The sequence below is a fragment of the Haliotis cracherodii genome, unplaced genomic scaffold, assembly GCF_022045235.1.
Source record: "Haliotis cracherodii isolate W230 unplaced genomic scaffold, xgHalCrac1.p SCAF_11, whole genome shotgun sequence".
NCBI classification, from domain to species: Eukaryota; Metazoa; Mollusca; class Gastropoda; order Lepetellida; family Haliotidae; genus Haliotis; species Haliotis cracherodii.
The window spans coordinates 40,347,464-40,371,178 of record NW_027266266.1 but is presented as its reverse complement, the minus strand read 5'-3'; the positions used below and the strand labels follow the sequence as shown (position 1 = coordinate 40,371,178).

General features: G+C 41.5%; 1 protein-coding gene and 1 pseudogene across 1 annotated transcript; both read left to right on the top strand.

Annotated features, from left to right (window-relative positions):
• Window positions 1–7,131: 7,131 nt before the first annotated feature.
• Window positions 7,132–12,892, top strand: LOC139455790 (uncharacterized; annotated as a pseudogene).
• A 7,246-nt stretch (window positions 12,893–20,138) lies between these two features.
• LOC139455789 (uncharacterized) lies at window positions 20,139–23,409 on the top strand. Its single transcript, XM_071237337.1, has one exon. It carries the CDS (start codon window positions 20,139–20,141, stop codon window positions 21,576–21,578), a length of 1,440 nt encoding a protein of 479 aa, XP_071093438.1. The 3' UTR covers window positions 21,579–23,409.
• The last annotated feature ends 306 nt before the right edge of the window (window positions 23,410–23,715 follow it).

The window sequence follows — 23,715 nt, the reverse complement described above, 5'->3', positions numbered from 1 at the left end:
GACAGTAAGTGGGAGTAATTTGTTATTATTACGGCGTCGTGTTTAAATGAAATTTCCGTACATCCATATAGCATAACATATCTCAAATATTACAAAACGAAATATTTAATTTACGTTAAGATTTTGGTCAATCTCGTTATATTATTGACAATTTTTGCGATGACACATTGGTCACGATTTACATTGCTATCATGGCAGTGGTGTAAGGGAGGTAACTCGCGCTTATGTAGATCGAATCTGCGTAGGAATTTTAGGTATGTGTTTATGTATTTTATGTTTCAATGGCTTACATCGAAATATTTTAACTCCCCAGGAGGTATTACGCCCAGTGGATTTGGAGAGGTTCCCATCCACGATGTCCTGTACTCAGTCTGCTTTTGCATCAAGGGACGCGAAGCGGTCACTGGACGCTTGAACTTTGGGCTCTACGGAAACGCTGGCTGTATTTCCTAGTTCAGGGGCCATCTCAGAACGGTTTTCAGCTTCAACAGCTGTTGTGAGTAATAATAATAACAAAATTAGGTGGGTGTATGAAAGTCATAACTATACTAGCCACATAAAGAAACTGTGCACGGAGAAAATATAGATATACACCGTCCATATATGAAAGATAGGTTTGAACACAGCAAGTATTGTAGACATTCAAACGCTCATGCACGTGCCATGCGATATGACGTCATTGATGGGGGCCTATGGACGTGCAATGTGTTACTGCACGTGCATCCTGTACAGCTGTACACAGCATGTGTAACTCAAATTTCGCTGTCACTTTGGAAAGCATGATCTGTGGTCATTCAAAAATTCATAACTTCTCAGGCGCAGACACAAGCATATCACAAGCAAATCATGCCAAGATTGACAGCTGCAAAGCGTCATGAAGCCATTGGAATGATCCGAGCGGGAATGAGGCAACAACAGGTGGCAACACATTTCCAATGCCATCATAACACGATATCGGCATTGGTGAGGCGTTATCAGAACACAAATGACGTTGCCGACCACCCACGTTCAGGACGTCCCCGAGTAACGACGACAAGACAGGACAGATGGATTCGAGTTACACATCTCCGACACAGGTTCCAAACGGCAGTAACGACGTCCCAGACAATTCCTGGACTGCGCCGTATCCATCCCAACACTGTCAGGAATCGTTTACGTCAGTACGGGATTCGACCACGACGCCCTGCCATACGTCCCATCCTGACACACCTGTCATCGAGTCAACCGTCTAAGATGGTGTAGAAATCATGTTCGCCAACCTCGAATATGGTGGAGAAATATGTTGTCTTTAATTTACAGATGAATCCAGGTTCAACATTTGCAACAGTGACGGGCGCCAACGTGTCTACCGGCGTTTGGGAGAACGTTATGCACGCAACTGTATTGTGGAGAGTAATCGTTTTGGAGGTGGCTCTGTGATGATTTGGGGTGGGATAACAGCACGGCACCGAACCCCTTTGGTGGTTGTTCAGGGCAATCTCACCGGTGTTGGCTACAGAGATCAGATTCTGAGGCCTGTGGTCATTCCTTTCCTGCAACGTCATGGCCCGGGATTGACATTTCAACAGGACAACGCTCGTCCTCACACTGCTAGGGTCGCAATGGATTTCCTTCACCATAACAATGTCATGTTACTGCCATGGCCTGCAATTTCTCCAGATCTCTCCCCAATAGAGCATGTGTGGGATGAAATGGAGCGCCGTCTGCGTCGTCTTCCACATCCTCCAGATAACGTCCGTGACTTGGCACAGGATTTGAGGAGGATATGGCAGGCCATTCCCCAGGCCTTCCATGCCCATTTGGTGGACTCCATTCGTCGCCGATGTACTGCTGTGATTCACGCACAGGGTGGTCATACCCGTTATTGACTTTGTGACTTTGTCGTTTGACCCCCTACTCCATTTTGATCTTCTGACGTCATCGTAACAGATGTTGTTCAGGTCCCGTTGACATTTTCTTATGGTCCGATCATTCAGCTGCTACAGCGTCTGCATCATTTTGTTCTTGCTGTGTTGTATTTCAATCCAGAATATATTTTCTCTATGCACAGTTTCTTTATGTGGCTAGTATATTATAGAGTTGCAATAAATGTTTTTTTACTCTGTTAAAAATTGATTTTGTTTTGTTTTTCCCTTTGGCCAAGCCAAAGAAAATTACATCAATTATGATTATGATTGTGTAATTAATTGAAAAAGGTAAATTTCATTAACCTTCAAATTCTTGAATTATCTCCCGTCGTCCCATTGAAATCTCCGATGTGGAAGTCAGGGTAAATTTCCATCTGTTCCTCCATTTTGATGATTTCAAAAATAGTTCCATTAATTAATGTATACATACACGGTGATGACATCCCCAAAATTCAGTGATGTTCTGCTATTCGCCAACACTTTTTAACCAATCAGATCAGGGAACATACCTACTTTTATGTTACAATGTCTGTTGACGTACGCTGCTCATGCTATCAACCACACCTGATTGCATAGTTTCCATTTCTCCGGAATATATCTGTAGTATTGTTGACCGATTGACTTTCATCACCCGTGACATAATGGTTGCACCCTTCTACCGCGAAACTACGGAGTCTGGCTGGGTGTGTAAGAGTTCCTGGAGCAATCCCGTTGAACCATTAGTCACCGAACTCAACCTGTCAATCGAAGTGGGGTTCTCCACGGGACGCACATCTGTACGTATTTACACCAATGAATGCTGGGATTATTTGCAGTCAAAGTCAGGCAATGTCTTGTACAGCCGCACTCAATATTTACAGAATGTAATAAACCTTTCATCATAACACGTGTCACACTGTTCTTCAAAATACGTCTCGTCATGCTTGAAACATGAACAGCTTTGAACCTGGATATTCTGTTCGCTGCATGTCCTCCTTACTTCTTCAAACCTGTATTCAAGATATCTCCCAATGTACATATTTACCTACTTAACGTATTGCGAGTAAATATTAAATATGTTTGTTTACCAACAGGAGCATGTATATCGTGATGCACAGTCACGGAGCAGACTGTGATCACTGCAGGTGTATGATGCGTTACCAGACACGGAAAATATGACTCCCCGTACATATACTCACCGTCAGTCGTCAGCTGTCACCATATGTGGCAAACTTCAATAAACACTATTTCGATCCAGTTTCAGGGTTGCCCAATTGTGAGAAGACAGTCATGCAACCTTAGTTATTCCATCAAACATGACGCCTACATCCGGAAATACACGTGTGCGTTACACACTGTTAAAACACCATTCACTGAGTGCTGTCACAAAACACAAATTTATATGGATACCACCAATGCGTGTCAGATATCCACACACTATAATATGACAGCCTCACAACACACACTATAATATGACAGCCTCACAACACACACTATAATATGACAGCCTCACAACACACACGATAATATGACAGCCTCACAACACACACTATAATATGACAGCCTCACAACACACACTACAATATGACAGCCTCACAACACACACTATAATATGACAGCCTCACAACACACGCTATAATATGACAGCCTCACAACACACACTATAATATGACAGCCTCACAACACACACGATAATAAAAGAAAAACATCACATCACACACTTTAAAGACCGCCACACAACACACACTGTAATAGAGACAACCTCACAACACACAAAATAATAAAGACAGCCTTACAACACACACTATAATATGACAGCCTCACAACACACACTATAATATGACAGCCTCAAAACACACACGATAATAAAAGAAAAACATCACATCACACACTTTAAAGACCGCCACACAACACACACTGTAATAAAGACAACCTCACAACACACAAAATAATAAAGACAGCCTTACAACACACACTATAATAAAGACATCTTCCCAACACACTTATATAATAAAGACAGCCTCATAACACACACTATAATAAAGACAGCCACATGACACACACTATAATAAAGACAGCCTTACAACACACACGATAATAAAGAGAACCCCACAACACACACTATAATAAAGACAGCCTTACAACACACGCTATAATATGACAGCCTCACAACACACACTATAATATGACAGCCTCACAACACACGCTATAATATGACAGCCTCACAACACACACTATAATATGACAGCCTCACAACACACACGATAATAAAAGAAAAACATCACATCACACACTTTAAAGACCGCCACACAACACACACTGTAATAGAGACAACCTCACAACACACAAAATAATAAAGACAGCCTTACAACACACACTATAATATGACAGCCTCACAACACACACTATAATATGACAGCCTCACAACACACACGATAATAAAAGAAAAACATCACATCACACACTTTAAAGACCGCCACACAACACACACTGTAATAAAGACAACCTCACAACACACAAAATAATAAAGACAGCCTTACAACACACACTATAATAAAGACATCTTCCCAACACACTTATATAATAAAGACAGCCTCATAACACACACTATAATAAAGACAGCCACATGACACACACTATAATAAAGACAGCCTTACAACACACACGATAATAAAGAGAACCCCACAACACACACTATAATAAAGACAGCCTTACAACACACTATAATAAAGACAGCCTTACAACACACTATAATAAAGACAGCCTCACAACACACACTATGATAAAGACAGTCTTACAACACACACTATAATAAAGACATCCTTACAACACACTATAATAAAGACAGCCTTACAACACACACGATAATAAAGAGAACCCCACAACACACACTATAATAAAGACAGCCTTACAACACACTATAATAAAGACAGCCTCACAACACACACTATGATAAAGACAGTCTTACAACACACACTATAATAAAGACATCCTTACAACACACTATAATAAAGACAGCCTTACAACACACACTATAATAAAGACAGCCTTACAACACACACGATAATAAAGACAACCTCACAACACACACGATAATAAAGACAACCTCACAACACACACGATAATAAAGACAACCTTACAACACACACGATCATAAAGACAACCTCACAACACACACTATGATAAAGACAGTCTTACAACACACACTATAATAAGGATAGCCTTACAACACACACTATATAATAAAGACAACCTCACATCACACACTATGATAAAGACTCTCACGACAACAACGCACACACATCGTTTTGTCAGTTATCTTGAGTATTTTGTATGTTCCGACTGTTGAAAGTCACACAAGCAACAGAATATTGATAAATATAGTTCACATTAGCGTTACCCGAACCATGCACAAGCAAATTCATTTCTGTCTACAAACCGAAACTATTCGGTTAATGTGGATACCCCTGCCTCGACCTGCGGCGGAGCTATCACACAGGCTGAACACACCGTCACGGATTCAGCCAAACCTCAGTCGTTATCCAGTAAAGGCAGACAGGTTCGTACCTTTTCGTATTTAACTGAAATATTTCACTTTAACTTTATGCATTAGTACTGATTTTCCATTTTTAATCGTACGAGAGCTGGTAGAAAGTTCCAAGCCTGACTAACTTTCAACTATGGGCCATAAACAAAGTGGACTAGTCGACCTACATGTAGTACATTGTTTGAGTAGTTCATTGCAAGTGCATTTGGTCTGTTGAGGCCGTTTCTATATTAGTGACAGCCAATTGAACGTGATAGGGGTCCACATGGACACAGAAATGGAAAAGAACGAGTACCGAATAGTCATCATTGGTTTTACTTTAGAGCAAAGTACTCCCCAAGAAATTCATAACCGCATGTCACAAGTTTATGGGGATAAGTGCCCTAGATATTCCACTGTTAAACGTTGGAAGCTATGTTTAAGGCTGGGAGAACAAGCCTATGATGACCCTATGTACGTCCACCAACGTCCATCAATGAAGATTCAATCAAGGAGATAGAAAAAACTTATACTGTCAGATAGACGTATTACCAAAGAAATTCAAGTCTTTAAGATCAGACAAGAAAGTTGTAGCCACTGTATTCTGGCATGCAAAGGGTGTGATCCTTGTTGATTACTTAGAAAGTCAAAAAACGATTACCGGGCCCTACTGTGCTGATTTCCTTCATCGCCTGAGAGATTCTATCAAAGAAAAGCGTCGAGGAATGCTGACTGCTTGAATTCTACTACTTTGTGACAATGCCTTTTCTCACACCTCTCCACTTGCAAAGCTGCTGTGCAACAATGTTAGTTCGAAGAGTTTCTTCATCCTTCATAGTCGCCAGACCTGGCACCAAATGATTTCCACCTGTTTCCTAAACTGACAGAACACCTTCGTGGTAAGCGCTGACCTTAAAGCTGCCGTGAATGGGTTTTCAGGGTGGCTTTAGAAACCTTTTCCTGACTGGAATTAAAAAGCTTCACTATTGATGCGAGAAGTGTATTGAAACGCAGGGACATTATGTTGAAAAATAGAATTATAAATACAACACAATTGTTGGTTTTGTTTGTTAGGCTTAAACCTTTTGACCAGCCCACGTACTACATATAACATTGCCACCCTCACCGTCCACCGAATATGTATTAGTGAAGTTACTTTAATATTGATCATGTTGCTATTGTTTTACTACTAAATGTCAACAGGAATCATCGTGGCAACTACATACATAGATTTCATTCCATTAGAATTATTTACTGAGTGTAAGACCTTGTCTAGGAGCTTTTCTTGTTGTGCATTTTTGGTGATTGATATGAGATGTATTCCGGATTATTAATTCAGTTTGTTTATACTGTAACTATTGATACAGTTGAATGGTCATGTTGTTTAAGATATACTTAACGTTTGCATTCCCGCTGATAGTGGGACAAAATCATATAGAGAAAATAAATAATAATACAACTATTAATTATTAGTTATTGCCTATGATTGCTTGGTTTTCCCCTCTAACATATCGTGGATAATTGGTTTCCTAGAAACCCCTGTTTGACAACTGAAATCATCCAGGTTGATGAAGTGTGTACCCCAATGATTTTACTGATGTTCCTGTTATCGACCACTACTTTGTTGCTTGGCGCATGCACAATAGCACATAGGCCCAGATCGATACTTGATGACAAATTTGAAAGGTGAGTTTCTGACACATTTTGTTTGTTCGCAGAATGCTTACCTTCCGACTCGCCGTGTTCGCACTTCTCTTCTGTGGGACCTGTGGTTTTTCCAGGTATATCAAGACATCACCAAAACCGTAAAATATTATTTGTAAAATAATCAAAATATGCTCTGATCATACTATTGCTACAATTTCATCTCATTACACCAAACACTCCCAGGGGAGTCCGTGTTAGAACAGACCCCCCAAACATCTGTATAAAGTGTTCAGGTCGTAGAAGGAGACTTAACTAATCGGGTGGTCTGGATTGTTTTTGTTTCTTTGTTTGTTTGTTTGTGGTTTAACGCCAAACTCAGTAATATTCCAGCTATATGACGGCAGTCTTTAAATAATCAAGTCTGGACGAGACAACCCAGTGATTGACATCATGAGCATCGATCAACTCAATTGGGATAGTCGCCTTTTACGACCAGCATAGTCGCTTTTTACGGCAAGCATGGGTTGCTGAAGACCTATTCTACCACAGATCTACACTGGTCTGGATCGGTAACTTAGTCTATTGCCTGTCATAAAACCTCGATGGCACGGATCTTGTTCATATTTCATCATAATAATCACTGGATTGTGTGGTCAAAGCCATCTTCATGGAGCTCGAATACCACTGACTGTGGCGTAAAGGACAAACAACACCAACTACAATAACCAACAATGTAATTCAGTACCACATGTTGCTTACGTGTGCAATGTTGGTCATAACCAAGCTTTAAGAGCTGGCATGTGGTGATATAAATGAAAGTTGCCCTGAAGAGCATTAATGTCAACTCACTCACTCACTCAAACACTCAAACACTCAAAGACTCACTCACTCACTCACTCACTCACTCACTCACTCACTCCTGTTTCTTGAAGGTATTGGTTTAACCTGTTTAACAACTGCAACCCTCCTGAGAAGGTGTTGGGGAAGTTCTGTGCTGCTTTGCTTGACAACGACGTCAACGGTGACGGCAGAGTGGACGGCAAAGACATGAGCATTGATGGCCTTTTTTACGACTACGACGGTGAGTTCTGTATAGCTACCGACCATTTGATAACCGGGAAGGGGGCTGGAAATCCTTTAAAAAATAATTTTGCTCAGAAAAATATAAATAATTGAAAAAAACCCGAATATGACAAGTAATTGTGATCATAGAAAGGAAAGGGTGGGGTAGGGGCACCTTTTAACTCCCTGGATTTCTTTATCTTACCAAAAATTTGAGACATGATCAAGTACAGAAGATTCATGGCGAAAATATGAAAATAAGGTTTCGTCATTTGAGAATGCAATCTAACAATAATGATGTTTTACCCTATTCCTGTACCGTCGTCCCATAATCTTCGAAGAATATCGTATTGTGTCAAAGACGTGCCAAACATTGCTTGGTGACGATCTTGCTTCAATTTCTTACACTATGCAGATCTAGCGGACCTGTCTCGTCCTTTGTTGGTTTGGTTTGTTGTTTTACGCCGCACTCAGCAATATTCCAGCTATATAACGGCGGTCTGTAAATAATCGAGTCTTGACCAGACAATCCAGTTATTGATATCATGAGCATCGATCAATGCAATTGGGATCGATGAACGTCCTTTATTGAGAATCTGATGATGATGACGGTGATAGGTATATCGGTCGACCCATTTATAAACACTTTTTTTCAATGCGGTTAATTAAATAATTCGGTTTTCACACCTCTACTATGCTTTTCCTTAAGCTTTCAAAAGGCTGTACATCTCTAATAGAGAATAAAAATAAGTCACAATAGCTTTTTGGATGAGCATAACAATGTGCTGTGTCGCTTTCCACATGTGAATATCTTGAGAATTGATGGGATGCTACGGTTTGATATTCTTTTGATTATTGAAGGTTAATAATCTCAATATCAGTGTTTATTTTGTTGATGTTTCTGTACTGCTGGACTGTACAGAAATGAGTGTCAACCAAGAGAAGTAACAAATCGGCCCAGACTAAGTTTTCCAAGGAGAGGCTATCTGAACGACCACTGCATCGAGTTTATGTACAGTGTGTTGAGAGAGTCAGCAACCCTACGGAGTCCTTTGCTTGAAGTCGGCTGGCCTGAAAAGTGAAACAGAAGGCTTTCTGTTTGCTGCTCAGGACCAGTTACTTCCCACTTGACACCGTCAATGTGTGAGTTTTGCATCCAAATGTAAATATGAAAAGTAGATTATGCAATGAATTTCATGAGACTGGCCAACACATTGTCAGCGGATGCCCAGCTTTGGTACAAACACGGTATCTTAAGCGACATGATAGAGTGGCCCGATCCTTGAATTACCGTCTTCGTCATGCTTGTGGTTTTGACACAGAGGTCCATCCATGGGACGACCCAGAATATGTAGAGGTCGTCATGGAAAATGATAAATATAAAATTCTTTGGAATAGGCCCGTATACAGCCTGAGACCTATCCAGGCTAACAAACCTGATCTTGCCCTTTTTGATAAATCCAATGAAATCATTTATGTTGTTGTATCTTATGTCCCTTTTGACATGAATGCGATTGCTAAGATTCAGGAAAAACATGGCAAATATGCAGACCTCGATTTCGAAATGACCCGCTTGCATCCCAAGTACCAAGTTGTCCGACTCCCGGTGCCTTAGGTTTGGTACCTCCCAATCTGTTGACTGACATTGGGAGAGTACCCGGGTTTGCTACCAGGAATACAGCCCTTCTGACAATCTGGGTAATGCAGAAGGCTGCAGTGTTGGGGAAAAGTTATCGGGTGTGTGTGTGTGTGTGTGTGTGTGTGTGTGGGGGGGGGGGGGGGGGGGGGGGGGTTTGACAAGGCAGTGCTTTCTCGGAGAAGTCCCATTCGCTGTCTGGGCAACGTGTAGAGGGGGCAATGGCCCTGAACTGATGATGAGCCTAAACAGCCTGACTGTGCCTGGATCACCCAAACCCTCTTTGCTGCATTTTTTATTTTAATCTGTAATAAATAAATAATAATAAAAAATAATATAATTCAGAATATTCAGAATGATGATGATGATGATGATGATGATGATGATGATGATGATGATGATGTATTTAACCTACAGGTGACCTTTGCACATTCGAACCGTGGGAGTTCGTGATGAGGGTGGACGTGTAGGTATGGTTACTCCGAGGAGTACGCCCACTTCATGGACAAACTGTTCCGCGGGAAACTAGAAGGCGTTGAGCTCGGATTCGACTTCGAGACAGTCAGTAAGATACATTTTCAAGATGTGTGTCCATCCGCTTGTGGTTTTAGCGGGTGGCATTTGATGTACAGTTGAAAGAATTAATGAATGAACCATGGATATTTATCACAGTAATAATTATATCTATAGAGAATATACTAAGTGGATCACGATGTCCTATTCTTACAGCGTCGGAATGACGAACTAAACTGACAGAGGACATATTGTAAACATCACATTGTCCTAGTGTCCTAGTGGAACTCTTGTCAGAAATGATTTGTGAAAAAAATAATTCGATTCACGGTGCCCAACCTGCAACATAACATGTAAACACTATAATTGGTTCAGCATGTTATAGTCCTGGGGGATGGTGGTCGGGGAGTGGGGGGTAGGGGAGTGGGGTGTGGGCAGGGGGCGGTTTCCAGGATGGTCCGGAAAGGGTCCCCCCTTATGTTGAAGAATGAATTTATTTATTTTTATATTTTGGGACCCCTCTCTTTTAAAAAGTCGAGGCTCTCGGGAAGCCTAGTGGTTAAAGCGTACGCTGGAATATTGCTAAAAGCGGCGTAAACCACACTCACTCACTTTAAGAAAATGCTGGATCCGCCCTTGACATGTACAGTCATTGTGTGTCAGATTCAACTGACTCACTCACTGACAAAAAATACCTGTTTCTTCTTATCGGTGCCCCGTTTGGAATCGGAATAGGTGTCTGAAACACCATGTAGGTTGTAAGAGCCGTATATTAAGGAATGGACGGAAACACTTTTGGACCTTTCTGAACATGACATCGTACTCTGACGGCGTGATGCGCTGTTCATGGTGTTAATCCCGTGGTGACTATTTGTTTGTTTGTTTGTTTGTTGTTTAACGCAGCATTCAGCAATATTCCAGCTATATGACAGCAGTGTGTAAATAATCGAGTCTGGACCAGACAATACCGTGATTGACATCGTGAGCATCGATCTATGCAATTAGGATATACGATGACATGCATCAACCACATGCCCATAGTACAATTCTAATTTCGGAAGTGGTTGCAAATATGTTAAAAACAGTTTGTATTCTAATAAACATAGCATTGTAAAATTCGACGGAACTGTTCTTTGTTTGTTTAGCGCCGCACTAAGCAATATTTTATCTATATGAAGACGGCCTGTAAATAATCGAGTCTAAACCAGACAATCCAATGATTGATATCATGAGCATCGATCCACGCATTTGATCCACGCATTTGGGATACGATGACATGCATCAACTAAGTCAGTGAGCTTGACCACCCGATCCCGTTAGTCCATTCTTACGACAAGCATGGGTTGCTGATGATCAATCCTAACCCGGATCTTCACGGTTCTGTGTTTACCAGAAATGATGATTAACAGACAACCGTGATATAGCTGTACCTGAAGAGACGTAAAACAACATTCACTTACTTGTTTTTGTTTTTTTCAGACATGACCAATGCCGACTTCTTGTCGATGCAATACACTGTAAGTAAACAAACAGTCGATTCCGAATACAACGGAGGTGGTTATCGCGAATACATCACTAATGAATCAAGTTATTATGTCCAAGGGGCGCCTCCCTGGTCAAGTGGTAGAGCGTCCTCCGTAGAGCGGAAGGTCCGGGATTCGATTCCCGGCTGCGTCATACCAAAAGACGTTACAAGATGGTACCCTGCCTGGTGCTCGGTATTAAGGGGCTAAAACAAGGACTGGTCGGCTCGGAGTCAGTATACTGTGTTGAGTTGGGTATTCATGTCACACTGCGGCATGGTATTTAATTCAGTACGCTAACACTATAAACTCGGTATTTGTCCGGATAAGTACAAGCAGCCAAACACACACAAACACAGATGCATGCACGTCGCTTTATAAGTCCAATAACCTTGAACGCGACGTTAAACCCCATTTCACCTCACCTCATATAAAGAATAAAGTTATAGTTATAACAAAATGATATAGGAAGTCTTTTATATTAAGTCCGGTGTTACAAACACACTTCTTTTTAACATCCCTCCGCTGTTTCAGTATTGTATTGTCATGACATGTGATAATGTCACAGGTTCCAGTATTTCAAACGTTCCTGTCGAATACTTTCTCATGTGCACATAGGCCAGAAGCTGATGCGTTCAGTTGTCACGTCGGTTCTCTTCATTTGCAGGAAGCCCACTGTTGGGGAACCGCGTCCCGATTTGACATGAATATTGTTAAAGCGGCGTAAAACGACACTCACTCACTTACTCTGTCTAAATCAGTTAGTCGTTTGTTCGGAACCCTGCTTCAACATCTATAGCCTGGGTTACTTTCAGACTCTATCACACATAAAACACTGGCTGTAGTGATACACCAGGAGCGGTATTCATACCGCCCCAGATTCTACCCAAATAACGCTGTTTGTCCATTGAACTCACCCACTCTCCTCCTGTCTACAGCGTTTCAAGAACCAGTACTGCAGTGACCCCATGAACAGAGAGAACCCCGTTGACCGAGTCCAGTGTGCCGAGGTGGATGAACTAAAGCCAGAGGACGTCAAGTGTACGTGAGGATGACCCACACTCGACTACAGAGAACCTCCTGTATTGTGGACACGTCAATAAAGCTGTTGGTGTAACAAATGCTTTGTACGCCTTGGGGAAATTGTCCGTGATGACCATGATCGCCAGGTGTATGCTACTTTGTAAGACGTTGCTTGTAGTGATTAAACGGTGCTGTGGAAGCCTAGAGTGAGTGAGTGAGTATGGTTTTATGCCGCTTTTAGCAATATTCCAGCAATATCACGGCGGGGGACACCAGAAATGGGCTTCACACATTGTACCCATGTCGGGAATCGAACCCAGGTCTTCGGCGTGACGAGCGAACGCTTTAACCACTAGGCTACCCGACCGCCCCTGTGGTAGCCTAGAGGTTCAGGCGTTCGCTTATCAAATCCAAAGTCCCAGGTTCGATTGACCATATAGGTGTTAAACCCATTTCTGGTACTTATCTATACCGACATGGTTTACTTTAGAAGCCCTTGTGTTGATGCTATTCTATGTTTTGGTTCTTCCAACGGGTTATGAAAATGTTTAGTGAGTGAGTGAGTTGGGTTTAATGCCGCTTTTAACAGTACTCCAGTTATATCACAGCGTGTCAGCTTAATGTGGGAAGAAAGCCCGAAGTGATGCAGGTCTCAGACGTTTCCCACCTCGGTGAAACCCACGAGCACGGGTATAGTGCTGACAAACCTAGAAACATAATCGGGGCGAACCGGGATTCGAACCCACAATCATAGGTTTCTGGCGTGCCCAAAAGACACAATTCTGCACAGTGAATCGCGGTGGCTTACACAACTGGGCCACTCGTGCCCCCTCAACATGTTTAGAATCAAAACATGTTGCAACGTAAAACATTCTAATATTTTTACATATTTCTAAACTTGTTCAGGATATAAACATCTTATTGCATTTAATGCGTAGGGAGGAAGAAAGTATTTACTTTTATGTTTAGGCTGTAAACCTGTGTTTAGATTTTATACACAAATGGATCATTTTTAAACATCCAAACGTTTCCAAATTATGGGACAAGGTACATGTTCATCACCATATCGTCATTTGGTGAGCAGCAATATTCCAGTGGTTGATAGAAAGAGCAACAGGATACGATGACATACAACGGGGCACATTAAAAACATCGGATCCTCATTTCCACCAAATCTTGTGTAATAATAGTCTATTTATATTGCGCTTTATTCCTTGCAAAAACATGCACAGAGCGCTTAGACTCAATTACCGTGGTCAATGGATCAGTTTGCACTCGACATCAATCACAGATCCCCGGGAAGTACACAACCCAAGCTGCCTGTGAAGTCCTGGAAGGTTAACTTCCACATTACTATCTCATCCTACCTGGTACCCATTCACTGCTGGATGAAATCTTTTGAAAAACATGAGACACTGAATTCCGATTCTGCTACGGAATCGCTAAATGTCCGTCATATCTTGGTACATGTATATACCTGCAAGGGCGTCACAGAGGACATGCATCGGTATCCACGTAGCCCTGAAGCTAAAAATATATATCCGAGGCCCGGTCAGGAAGAAAAAGGAAAATAGACAAACAAACATGCCTTAGAATAATCGTTGTCTCAGAAAAAAATATATACAGTAAACTACGGTTATAACGAACTGACCGATATAACGAATTTATTTGTAGTCCCGGCCATTTGTTGTATATATGCTTGTAACAAACTATGGTTATAACGAACTAAAATTAGTGGTCCCTTTGAGTTCGTTATAACCGTAGTTTACTGTATTGTTAATTATATTTGCGTGTGTGTAATACCGACGGATATAACACTATGAAACTAATAACGATTTCAGTCTGGTTTTAATGAAAAAAATATGAGTTTAATGTTCTTGAGTTTCCACAGGAAATGTTTATGTATAAGTGTCGCTGACTTGGTAAGGCCATATTATAATAACGAGATAATTACAATTTTCTCGTTATTGACCAGAAACAACCGCTTAAAAAATGTGAAACATTTAAAACAGCTTCGACATAACATTTCTTTTCAGAACATTTCTTTCAGAAGCAAGTACTGGAAAACGTGTTTGTTGTGAATGAATCAAGAAAGTTGCCTCTTCAAAGTGGGTCACAATCAAAGTCAGTCGCTAGGACAGTGTACACAGCTGAACAAAAAACGATGACTGCAAAATCAGCCAGACAGTTGTGCAATACCGTAATGTCAATGACAAGATCGTGCCGTTACAAGAGGGTGTATGAATGCAGTCTATTCTAAGCGTTTGCTTACATTTGCGTCTCAGTTAGCTAATGCCGGTCCAGGTCGTGTTGCTCTTTCGACAAATGTTGTGAGGGTGGGACAAACATATACATACCCCTCAGCTGTTTTCACATGGGGTACGCTGTCAAAGTATCCGACAGTCCCGGTAGGTGAGTGTTGTCGATGATCGCGAGCTCCCCGGGGCCCTCTTGCACAAAGCGATCTTAGCGCTAAGATGATCGTAACTCCTTTACTTTAACATAGGCTTACGATAGTCTTAGCGCTAAGATTGCTTTGTGCAAGTGGGCCCAGCTATGAAGCATCACTTTAAGATGGAAAGCGAGCCGTGATTGTATGTCTGTTAAAGATCGAGTGTTGATGGATTGTCACAAGCTCTAAGGTGTTAACCATTGCTCAACGTGATGCTTTTCGATTAAGAAAATTAATATAAACTATATTCCTATAATAACAACCAAAGGGGAATTTTTTGTTGACATCGTATCTGCACTGCGAATAGTTTGTCACCTCAATTTTCAAGGTATTCTCATTGTACCAAGAAGATTTTTTTCTACTGCTCTCTTGGTGACGTTTTGTTCGGGAATCTGACAAGAAAATAGGAGGCTGGGGATTATCTGAATGTGCTTAAGCATCCGTTACACTGTGGGGGAAGAAGGGTTTTGCGCCTCATTTGGAAACATTCAACAAGAAATGGGATCCATGCAGAGGGTAAAAACAATGTTAAAAGAATGAAATTGTAAGCCTTCAATACCAGCAAGCACCCCCACTCCTCCTCAATACATGATGGAAACAATTATATATATTCAAAGGGGCCAACCACGTGCACATTTCTGGTGACGGATATATTTTCACCGATATCTCTCTCTCTCTCTCTCTCTCTCTCTCTCTCTCTCTCTCTCTCTCTCTCTCTCTCTCTCTCTCTCTCTCTCTCTCATGTTTTCGCCATGTATCTTTACGGCTTTAAACACAACCCACAGACATACACCCACGAACACACACATACACACACGCAAACACACACACACACACACACAAACACAGGCGGGCACACTCATATAAATACATACACACACACTCACACACGCTCAGACACACGCATTGACAAACACTCGAACACACGCGTGCGCACACACACTTAAACACACACACTCACACACAGATACACACACATACACACACACTCACACACACACAAGGATGCATTTGTTTGACCTCTTTATACTGCTGAGGATGTGGTTATAGCGTACGCTCGTCACGCCAGAGACCCGTGTTTAAATCCTCACCTGGGTACAATGTGTGAAGCCCATGTCTGCTGTCCCCCGCCGTGATATTTCTGGAAAATTGCTAAAAGCGGCGTATGACAATAGTATTACTCACTCACTCACTCACTTACTCACTCACTCATAAACGGCAGTGAGGGGGGCGGCATGGTTATTTGCCTCTCAACAACTCTCACAATCAAAGCGCACGTAATATATCAACTACACGCCAGTTCCGGCAAACTGAACACGACAATTTCGTGCAGTCAAATACCCCGTATCTTCAAAACAGAAGAATCATTTCGATGATTGAATGTGGGCGCTTATCTGCACCCTTGTGTTGACTGTTCTTGATGATAATTGTTTCATCCGACTTGCGTGGTATTCGACTCATCTACGTGATATTCGGTTCATCCCTACGTGATTTTCGGTTCATCCGACTTAATATTCGACTTATCTATGTGATATTCAGATAATTTCAACATGATTTTCGGTTCATCCCACTTGATATTCGACTCGTCTACGTGATATTCGGATAATTTCTACATGATTTTCGGTTCATCCGACTTGATATTCGGCTCATGTAGGTGATTTGCGAAATTCGGTTGATTTCAACGTGGTTTTCGGCTCATCCAACGTGATATTCGCCACGTCCACAGCTTATCCACAATTTGAGCAAGAAGAGGAAACTGTCAAGGAAGAGGGAAGTTTGGAGAGGTTGACTCCGGCCCCTGGTGGGGGCGCGGTTGTCGTAGCTCCAGGGTACACCTTCTTCAGCGCACCCCAGTCAGCCTTGAAAAAAGCCACCTGGAGACCTTGTTCTCAGCTCTCCATTGCTTGTCTTAAAAGGCGACAAAAAATCGGGCAACCCGTGTGCCTTGGATTGCGCCTCTGTGTCGTAGGAGGAAGGGAGTCTGGTACTTAGGGGCTCAGGTTCCAGGAAGTGTGTTCCTTTGCCCAACACACTACTTTGACCCTAACTTCACCTAGACGTGTGGAAGAATGGGCTTGGCTCTATCAATCGGCTGGTCACGCCAAGCCATGCGTAAACATGTTAATTATTCTTTTTGAACATCCGTGTATTCAATTTTCCACAAATTTATTTGCTGAGACTTGAAAACACAATTGAAATAATATTTTGCCTAGAGTCATATGCCAGAAGGCTAATGGGCCAATCTTGTAATGTTGACCGGTGAATACTGTATGTCTCTAAATTATGTTTTTAGGCAGAATAAGCCTGGCAGTAATTGTGGTGGACAAACATAGCTATTCATGTCATATTTGTTGGGTTATAACACCCCTGTTGCCCTAGTGTTTTGCATTTTGGATATCCAATGCAATAAGACATCGTCCTTGTTGATACTCGATGGTGGGTGGGGTACAGAACCACTTTCTTTCACATGTCTAAAAAACATTCTGATTAAAACAAAACAACAGGTGCTAGCTCATCTGATAAAGAAACTGATCTCCAATTTGTTTTTTGGGCTCGATTAGTTGTAATTGATCATCAGCCTATAAAATTGATTTGTTTGTTTGTGTGTTTGTTGTTTAACGCCGCACTCAGCAATATTCCAGCTATAGGACGGCTGTCTGTACCAGACAATCCAGTGAATGACATCATGAGCATCTATCCATGCAATTGGGATCGATGACATGCATCAACCAAGACAGCGAGTCTGACCACCCGATCCCGTTAGTCCCCTTTCACGATAAGCTAAGTCGCCTTTTACGGCAAGCATGGGTTGCTGAAGACCTATTCTAACCCGGATCTTCACGGGTCCTATGAAATTGAACACGTTTGCCATTTCCAACCGTGCAATCAGTGGCTTTTGTGGTGAGGTTAAAAATGTCACCCGCCTCAGTAATGGCTCCATACTTGTGGAGTGTGTCCGGAGACAGCAATCAATAAACTTGTTATAACTCAGCCAATTTGCAAATGAAGAGGTTGCTGTCTCAGCACATTGAACATTGAACTCGTATCGATGCATCGTTAAAGACAGAGCCATATGTCTGTCTGACATGAGTGAAGATGAGATTGTGACTGAACTGAAAACGCAAGGTGTGCCAAGGCTGTTTACAAGAAAACGGGATAACATCATCATCATAACGGCCAACACTTATCTCTTTACTTATTCCCTTTCTAAAATCTCTAAATCTACCAATGCTGGGTATTTTAATATCGGAGTGGAGGTTCCTGCACCAAACACACTCCAATGTTACAAATGATATCATTTTGGACAATGTGCCAAGACCTGCATTCTGTGTACAATCTGTGTCAACAGTGGCTCACATGAGAGTACTGAGTGCACAGATACCATCTAATGTGCAAATGCAAGGGGGATCATTTGGCATCAGGAACCACCCGACTCAGAAGACCAGTTATCGTCCATGTTTTGCAACAGATTGACCGACAGCGACTCTTGCGTTGGTGCCTTACAGCCTTGGAATTTGATAAACTGGGGACGAGTGTTGTTTAGCGATGAATCACGATTTCTTCTCCACCGGCGAGTTGAAAGACAACGTGTTTATCGTCGTTGAAATGAGCGTTTAGCCCCACATTGTGTACGTGAATTCGAAAAAATGTCATGGTGTGGGGACAATATCCTACACCACGAGATCTGACTTGGTTCTTGTTCAGGGAAATTTGACAGCAAATCACTACATGAATCAAATTCTTCAACCTTACCTTCTTCCAATTATTGACAGCCAGAGGGAGCTGTTTCAACAGGACAACGCTCTACCGCACACACCTCATGTCAGGGTAGACTACATTCATAATCCCAGCATCAACGCTTGCCCGGGCCGTCGAGATCCAATTGAACACCTCTGAGATGAACTCGATCGACGTGTACGTCAACGTCAGAACACGCCGCAGATCGTCCACGAGGAAGAAGTTTGGTCCGCGATTGCACCAGCATACGGTATCACGTACCCATCCAGAATGTCATCCCTGTAGCGCACACCTGTCATCTTGCCCTTCAGTGGGACATTGAGATCGGTTCTTCCAGCTCTACTGATCCCACTCCAAAGCATGATTGAGCCCCTCCACAGCGGTCATGTTTGGCTACGTTGGAATCCTGAAATCCTTGTCTACGCCACACTCGAGTACGTCGAACTGTAAAGTGCATTGAGTTGTTGCAATCCTTCGTAGCAAATGCTGTTGTGCTCTCTGATAATGATGTGAACGTTTCTATCATGATCAATCTAAACACAGGTTTGCGAGTAACCTCGAGCACCTCGAGCACATCGTGTCCATGACTGCATGTCTCTGCCAGTTCATCATGAAATTGAGGTCCAAAAGGGGTTCCCCGATATTTCAATCTTGTATTGGATGATTTGTTTTGTAATCAAAACTTGATCCTTGGCAAACTTTGAGTAGTATATGTACATAGCTAAATATACAAACATAGCTTCAATCTCTGTGGTGCCGTGAATGTACAAAAGGCTTAAGATCAAGACCTATGTATTGTTCAATAAGTTATAAATGTGATGTGTGTTGGAATTCCTATTTTGTATTCATTGGTTGGGATGCAACCTCCAGGTCGTGTCAACAATCATATCTGCATCAACTGCTTGTTATCGTCTTCATTTTGCGATTAAAATCGCACGTGATAGACCTGCATCATCTAGAGACTGATAAACGAGTGTATGTTACACCAATTAGATAGTGGTATACATCTGCGACACTTATTAGAGACTAGCATTACGCACACCACCGTCAAACAATAAGCAGCATATTATTGTCCCAGTACGGACAGACATCTTAAATTGTATATAACATAGATGTATATGCAATATCAAAGATGATCAAGTTTGGATCGCTGTCCTGGTTGCTGTTTTCTAACTACCTAACCTGTGCGTGTAGTAGCCAGGACAGTATTGTGTCTGTCATACACAGATTGGACCAGTTCGATAGGAAACTACTTGACAACAAGATGGATGTCCTGGACATCATTGACGGTGCAAAGACATCACTGAGAGCTGAGTTAAAGGAAAACATACGGGATCAAGTGAGAGAAGCCATGGCAGAGATTCTACAAGGAGAGTCACTTCAAGACATGGTGAAAAGTCAGATTGTCTCTGAACTGCGGCATCTGACACGGGGTTACCATCAGATGAAGAGGCAGTTGCATCATGTCTCACGATCACTCAAAGACGTCCAGGACGAGACGAGCGTATTTTACCAATCAGTGCTTAAGAAGACAGATGTATGGAATCAAAAGAACTCAAGTGACGTCTGTGTCAGAGATAAACATAAACTGGAAGTAGAACTCCATAAGTGTGACGTTTATGCTGCTGATCTGAAGGCTGATAATGAACAGTTTGTAGAATTAAATGAGACGTATCAGTCCCAAATATCACAACTGAAAACAGATCTTGTGTCTGCTTCTTCCCCAGTAACTCAAAATGTTAATTCTACATCCATGTCACCCGTGTCGACAACGTCAGTGACTACACCCACTCCAGAGGAGGACTACAGTAGGATCCTGATTGCCCCACTTTGGTCGAGCACCCTGCACCAGTTCCGTCAACTCAACATTCACAGTAACTCCCTCAGTGTCTATCAGTATCTGAACATAAAGAGACTTGAATCTGTTGCCTATATAGCAAAGACAGGGAAACTTATGTTTGGGTCATATAGTCCCTATAGGATATCAGCATCTACCCTGGATACACGTGAGGTGACGGTAATAAGAGAAGGTGTACTGACATATAGCATGGCAGTGGATGAAGATCGGGACATTATATTTATAGCCACACGTCAACCACAACACTCAATCAGCCGCATGTCTACACAGGGGAAAGACTTCACTGCCATCATTGACTTATCCACGTACGGAAGCTATCCAAGGCAAATAACTCTTGACACAAGGAGAAAGAGGATATATGGGTGTAATAGCGGGAAACTGTTCACAGTGACATATGATGGTCAAGGTCTGGCAACATTAGCCACAGGAAGTGGCATGTATGCTGTAACCCTAGATCAGACAGCTGGTGTGTTGTATTATAACAATGAGAAGAAACTAATGAAGATGACCGTGTCCAATAATGTGAGTACAGAGGTGACAACACTGGACGCTACCCCCTGGAACATGATACTGTACAGAGGCACCATCTACTACGGTGGCCATGGTTCTTCTATTGTCGGCGCAGTTGATGTGACATATAACACTGTAGCATACACTCTCCAGTCAATTAGCATGGAGGGGGTTAATTCTTTACATCTGTGTTTGATCCCCTAATTTCTTTTTATAATGTATGTTTCCAATACACGAATATTCGAGCTTCCTTTTATATAACCACTATACATCTGTAATATATTTGTATTAGATTAGTTTCATCACATACATGCATACATTTGACACCGGACCCGATCGTTTTTGTACGGTAGAAATAAAAGTTTATAATGATTACATTTTCGTGTAAACATGCAGATTGCCCGAAACGTAGCTGTAATGCCATAAACGTGCAGCATGCAATTTTCTGAACTGTCGTGACAATTCCTCTGTCAGCAAGGTTTAAAAGGTCAGGACAATGACTGTTGACACACACATCAGAAAATCAGAAAACGAGACGTTTAAATGACAATACATTTCAAAACTTGTTTTCTAATAATTCTAATCCAGTTTATGGGTGCGTTTTTAATCCTATGTTGGAGGATCTGTATCGTAAGAAACAATCCCTTATTCCACACCTTGATTTAGAATCAAACCTAACAGTTCTGTTGCCAAATTTAAACTCAGTAGCATTTCTCCCACCCAAATTCTGTCGCCACCTCTGTGGCAAGTGGTAAATCCACAGGTAGTTTTTTCCGTAACTAAACTAAAGACATCAGACACTAATCAAGAATATAATCAAGCAATAAATAACTACCATACATACATTTGTATAAATATATCTTTACAGATGGATCCAAGGATGGTGACAAAGTAGCTAGCGCCACTGTCATTAGATCAACGTTCATATCATTCAGATTACCAAATGGCAGTTCAATTTATACAGCAGAATTAAGGGCAATCTTAACAGCTCTCAAACATATAAATATTCAGTCTCAGCATAAACAGTTCGTAAAATTCTCTGATTCCCTTTCCTGTCTACAGGCCTTTAAGATTATTTCTTGTCAACATCCACTATAGAATTCGAACTACATATTGATCTTTGTTTTTGCTCCTGGTCAGTACGACATCGTCATTTGTTGGTGACCCAGCCATGTTAGAATCACTGGTAACACCATGGCTGATGCTGCAGCTAAAGCAGCACTCAACAAATCTGTGACACCACTTCTGATCCCATTCACTGTTTCTAAACCCGTGATTAGATCATACATCAGTGATCTCATGCAAAAGAAGTGAGACATCCAAGTAGGTATAAATAAATTAAACCAAATATCGGTTACACCTTCTTGGGTTGTCCAGATTTGAAGGTCATTTTAAGACGATGTCGTATTGGCCATTCTTGTTATACTCGAATATTTGCTGAAAGGTGCGGATCCACCGTTGTTGTGCATCCGCTTTGATGAAAGAATCACAGTCAAGCATGTCCTGCTTGCTTGTGTTGATTTTCCCATCGAAAGGGATTATTATTTAAAATCATCATCTATTAAGGATACTTTAAATAGTCTTAGTTCTCATGCAATTACTGTTTTGTTTTGTTTTGAATTGAACATTTTGATAAATTTTGAAATTGTTTAGATAGTTACATTTTATAATATTGGTAGTGTTTAATTTGAAACAGATTGTCAGTGGCTGTAACTTCAATGGGGTTTGAAGTAGTGTAAAAGTGTTGTCCTCCTGAGAGGATATGTAAGACCACATCTTTCAAAGTACCTTTATTCCTACCATAAAAGTAAGTATATTTGTTATTTTAATTGATGTCTAAATTCCGTATCATCGCCAACTTATTGGTGAAATCCTGCTGGGGAACCGTGCAGGTAGCAGAAGCATAAGAAGACCCCACGGTCCCTAGTATGGTGGCCTATCTTCAGTTGCTGGTGATCAATAGCCCGTTTTTATGATGTCTTGTTATATATAATGATATCCTTTTATGGTAACCTTCTAGTTTTATCAATAAAAATCTGTGATATATCCAGTTATTCTGCTGTCCTTTGTTGACAGGTTTGTTTATTGTCTAAAAGTATTTATTATGTATAACATTTTATAGTCACGATGTGGCTGAAATTCTGCAGATGTGAGTTTATATTTTCACTCACTCACTCACCTTGAACCAAAACGACAAATTAGAAAAGTTGAAAGACATTACCTTCTATAATATGATTGACACCTTATTTACAGTAATGAGTTATTCTTCACTAACTCAAACTTCGTATGTTGTTTATAAGCTAATTCCTACTTCGATGGCCCAGTGCAAGATCTTCAGTGC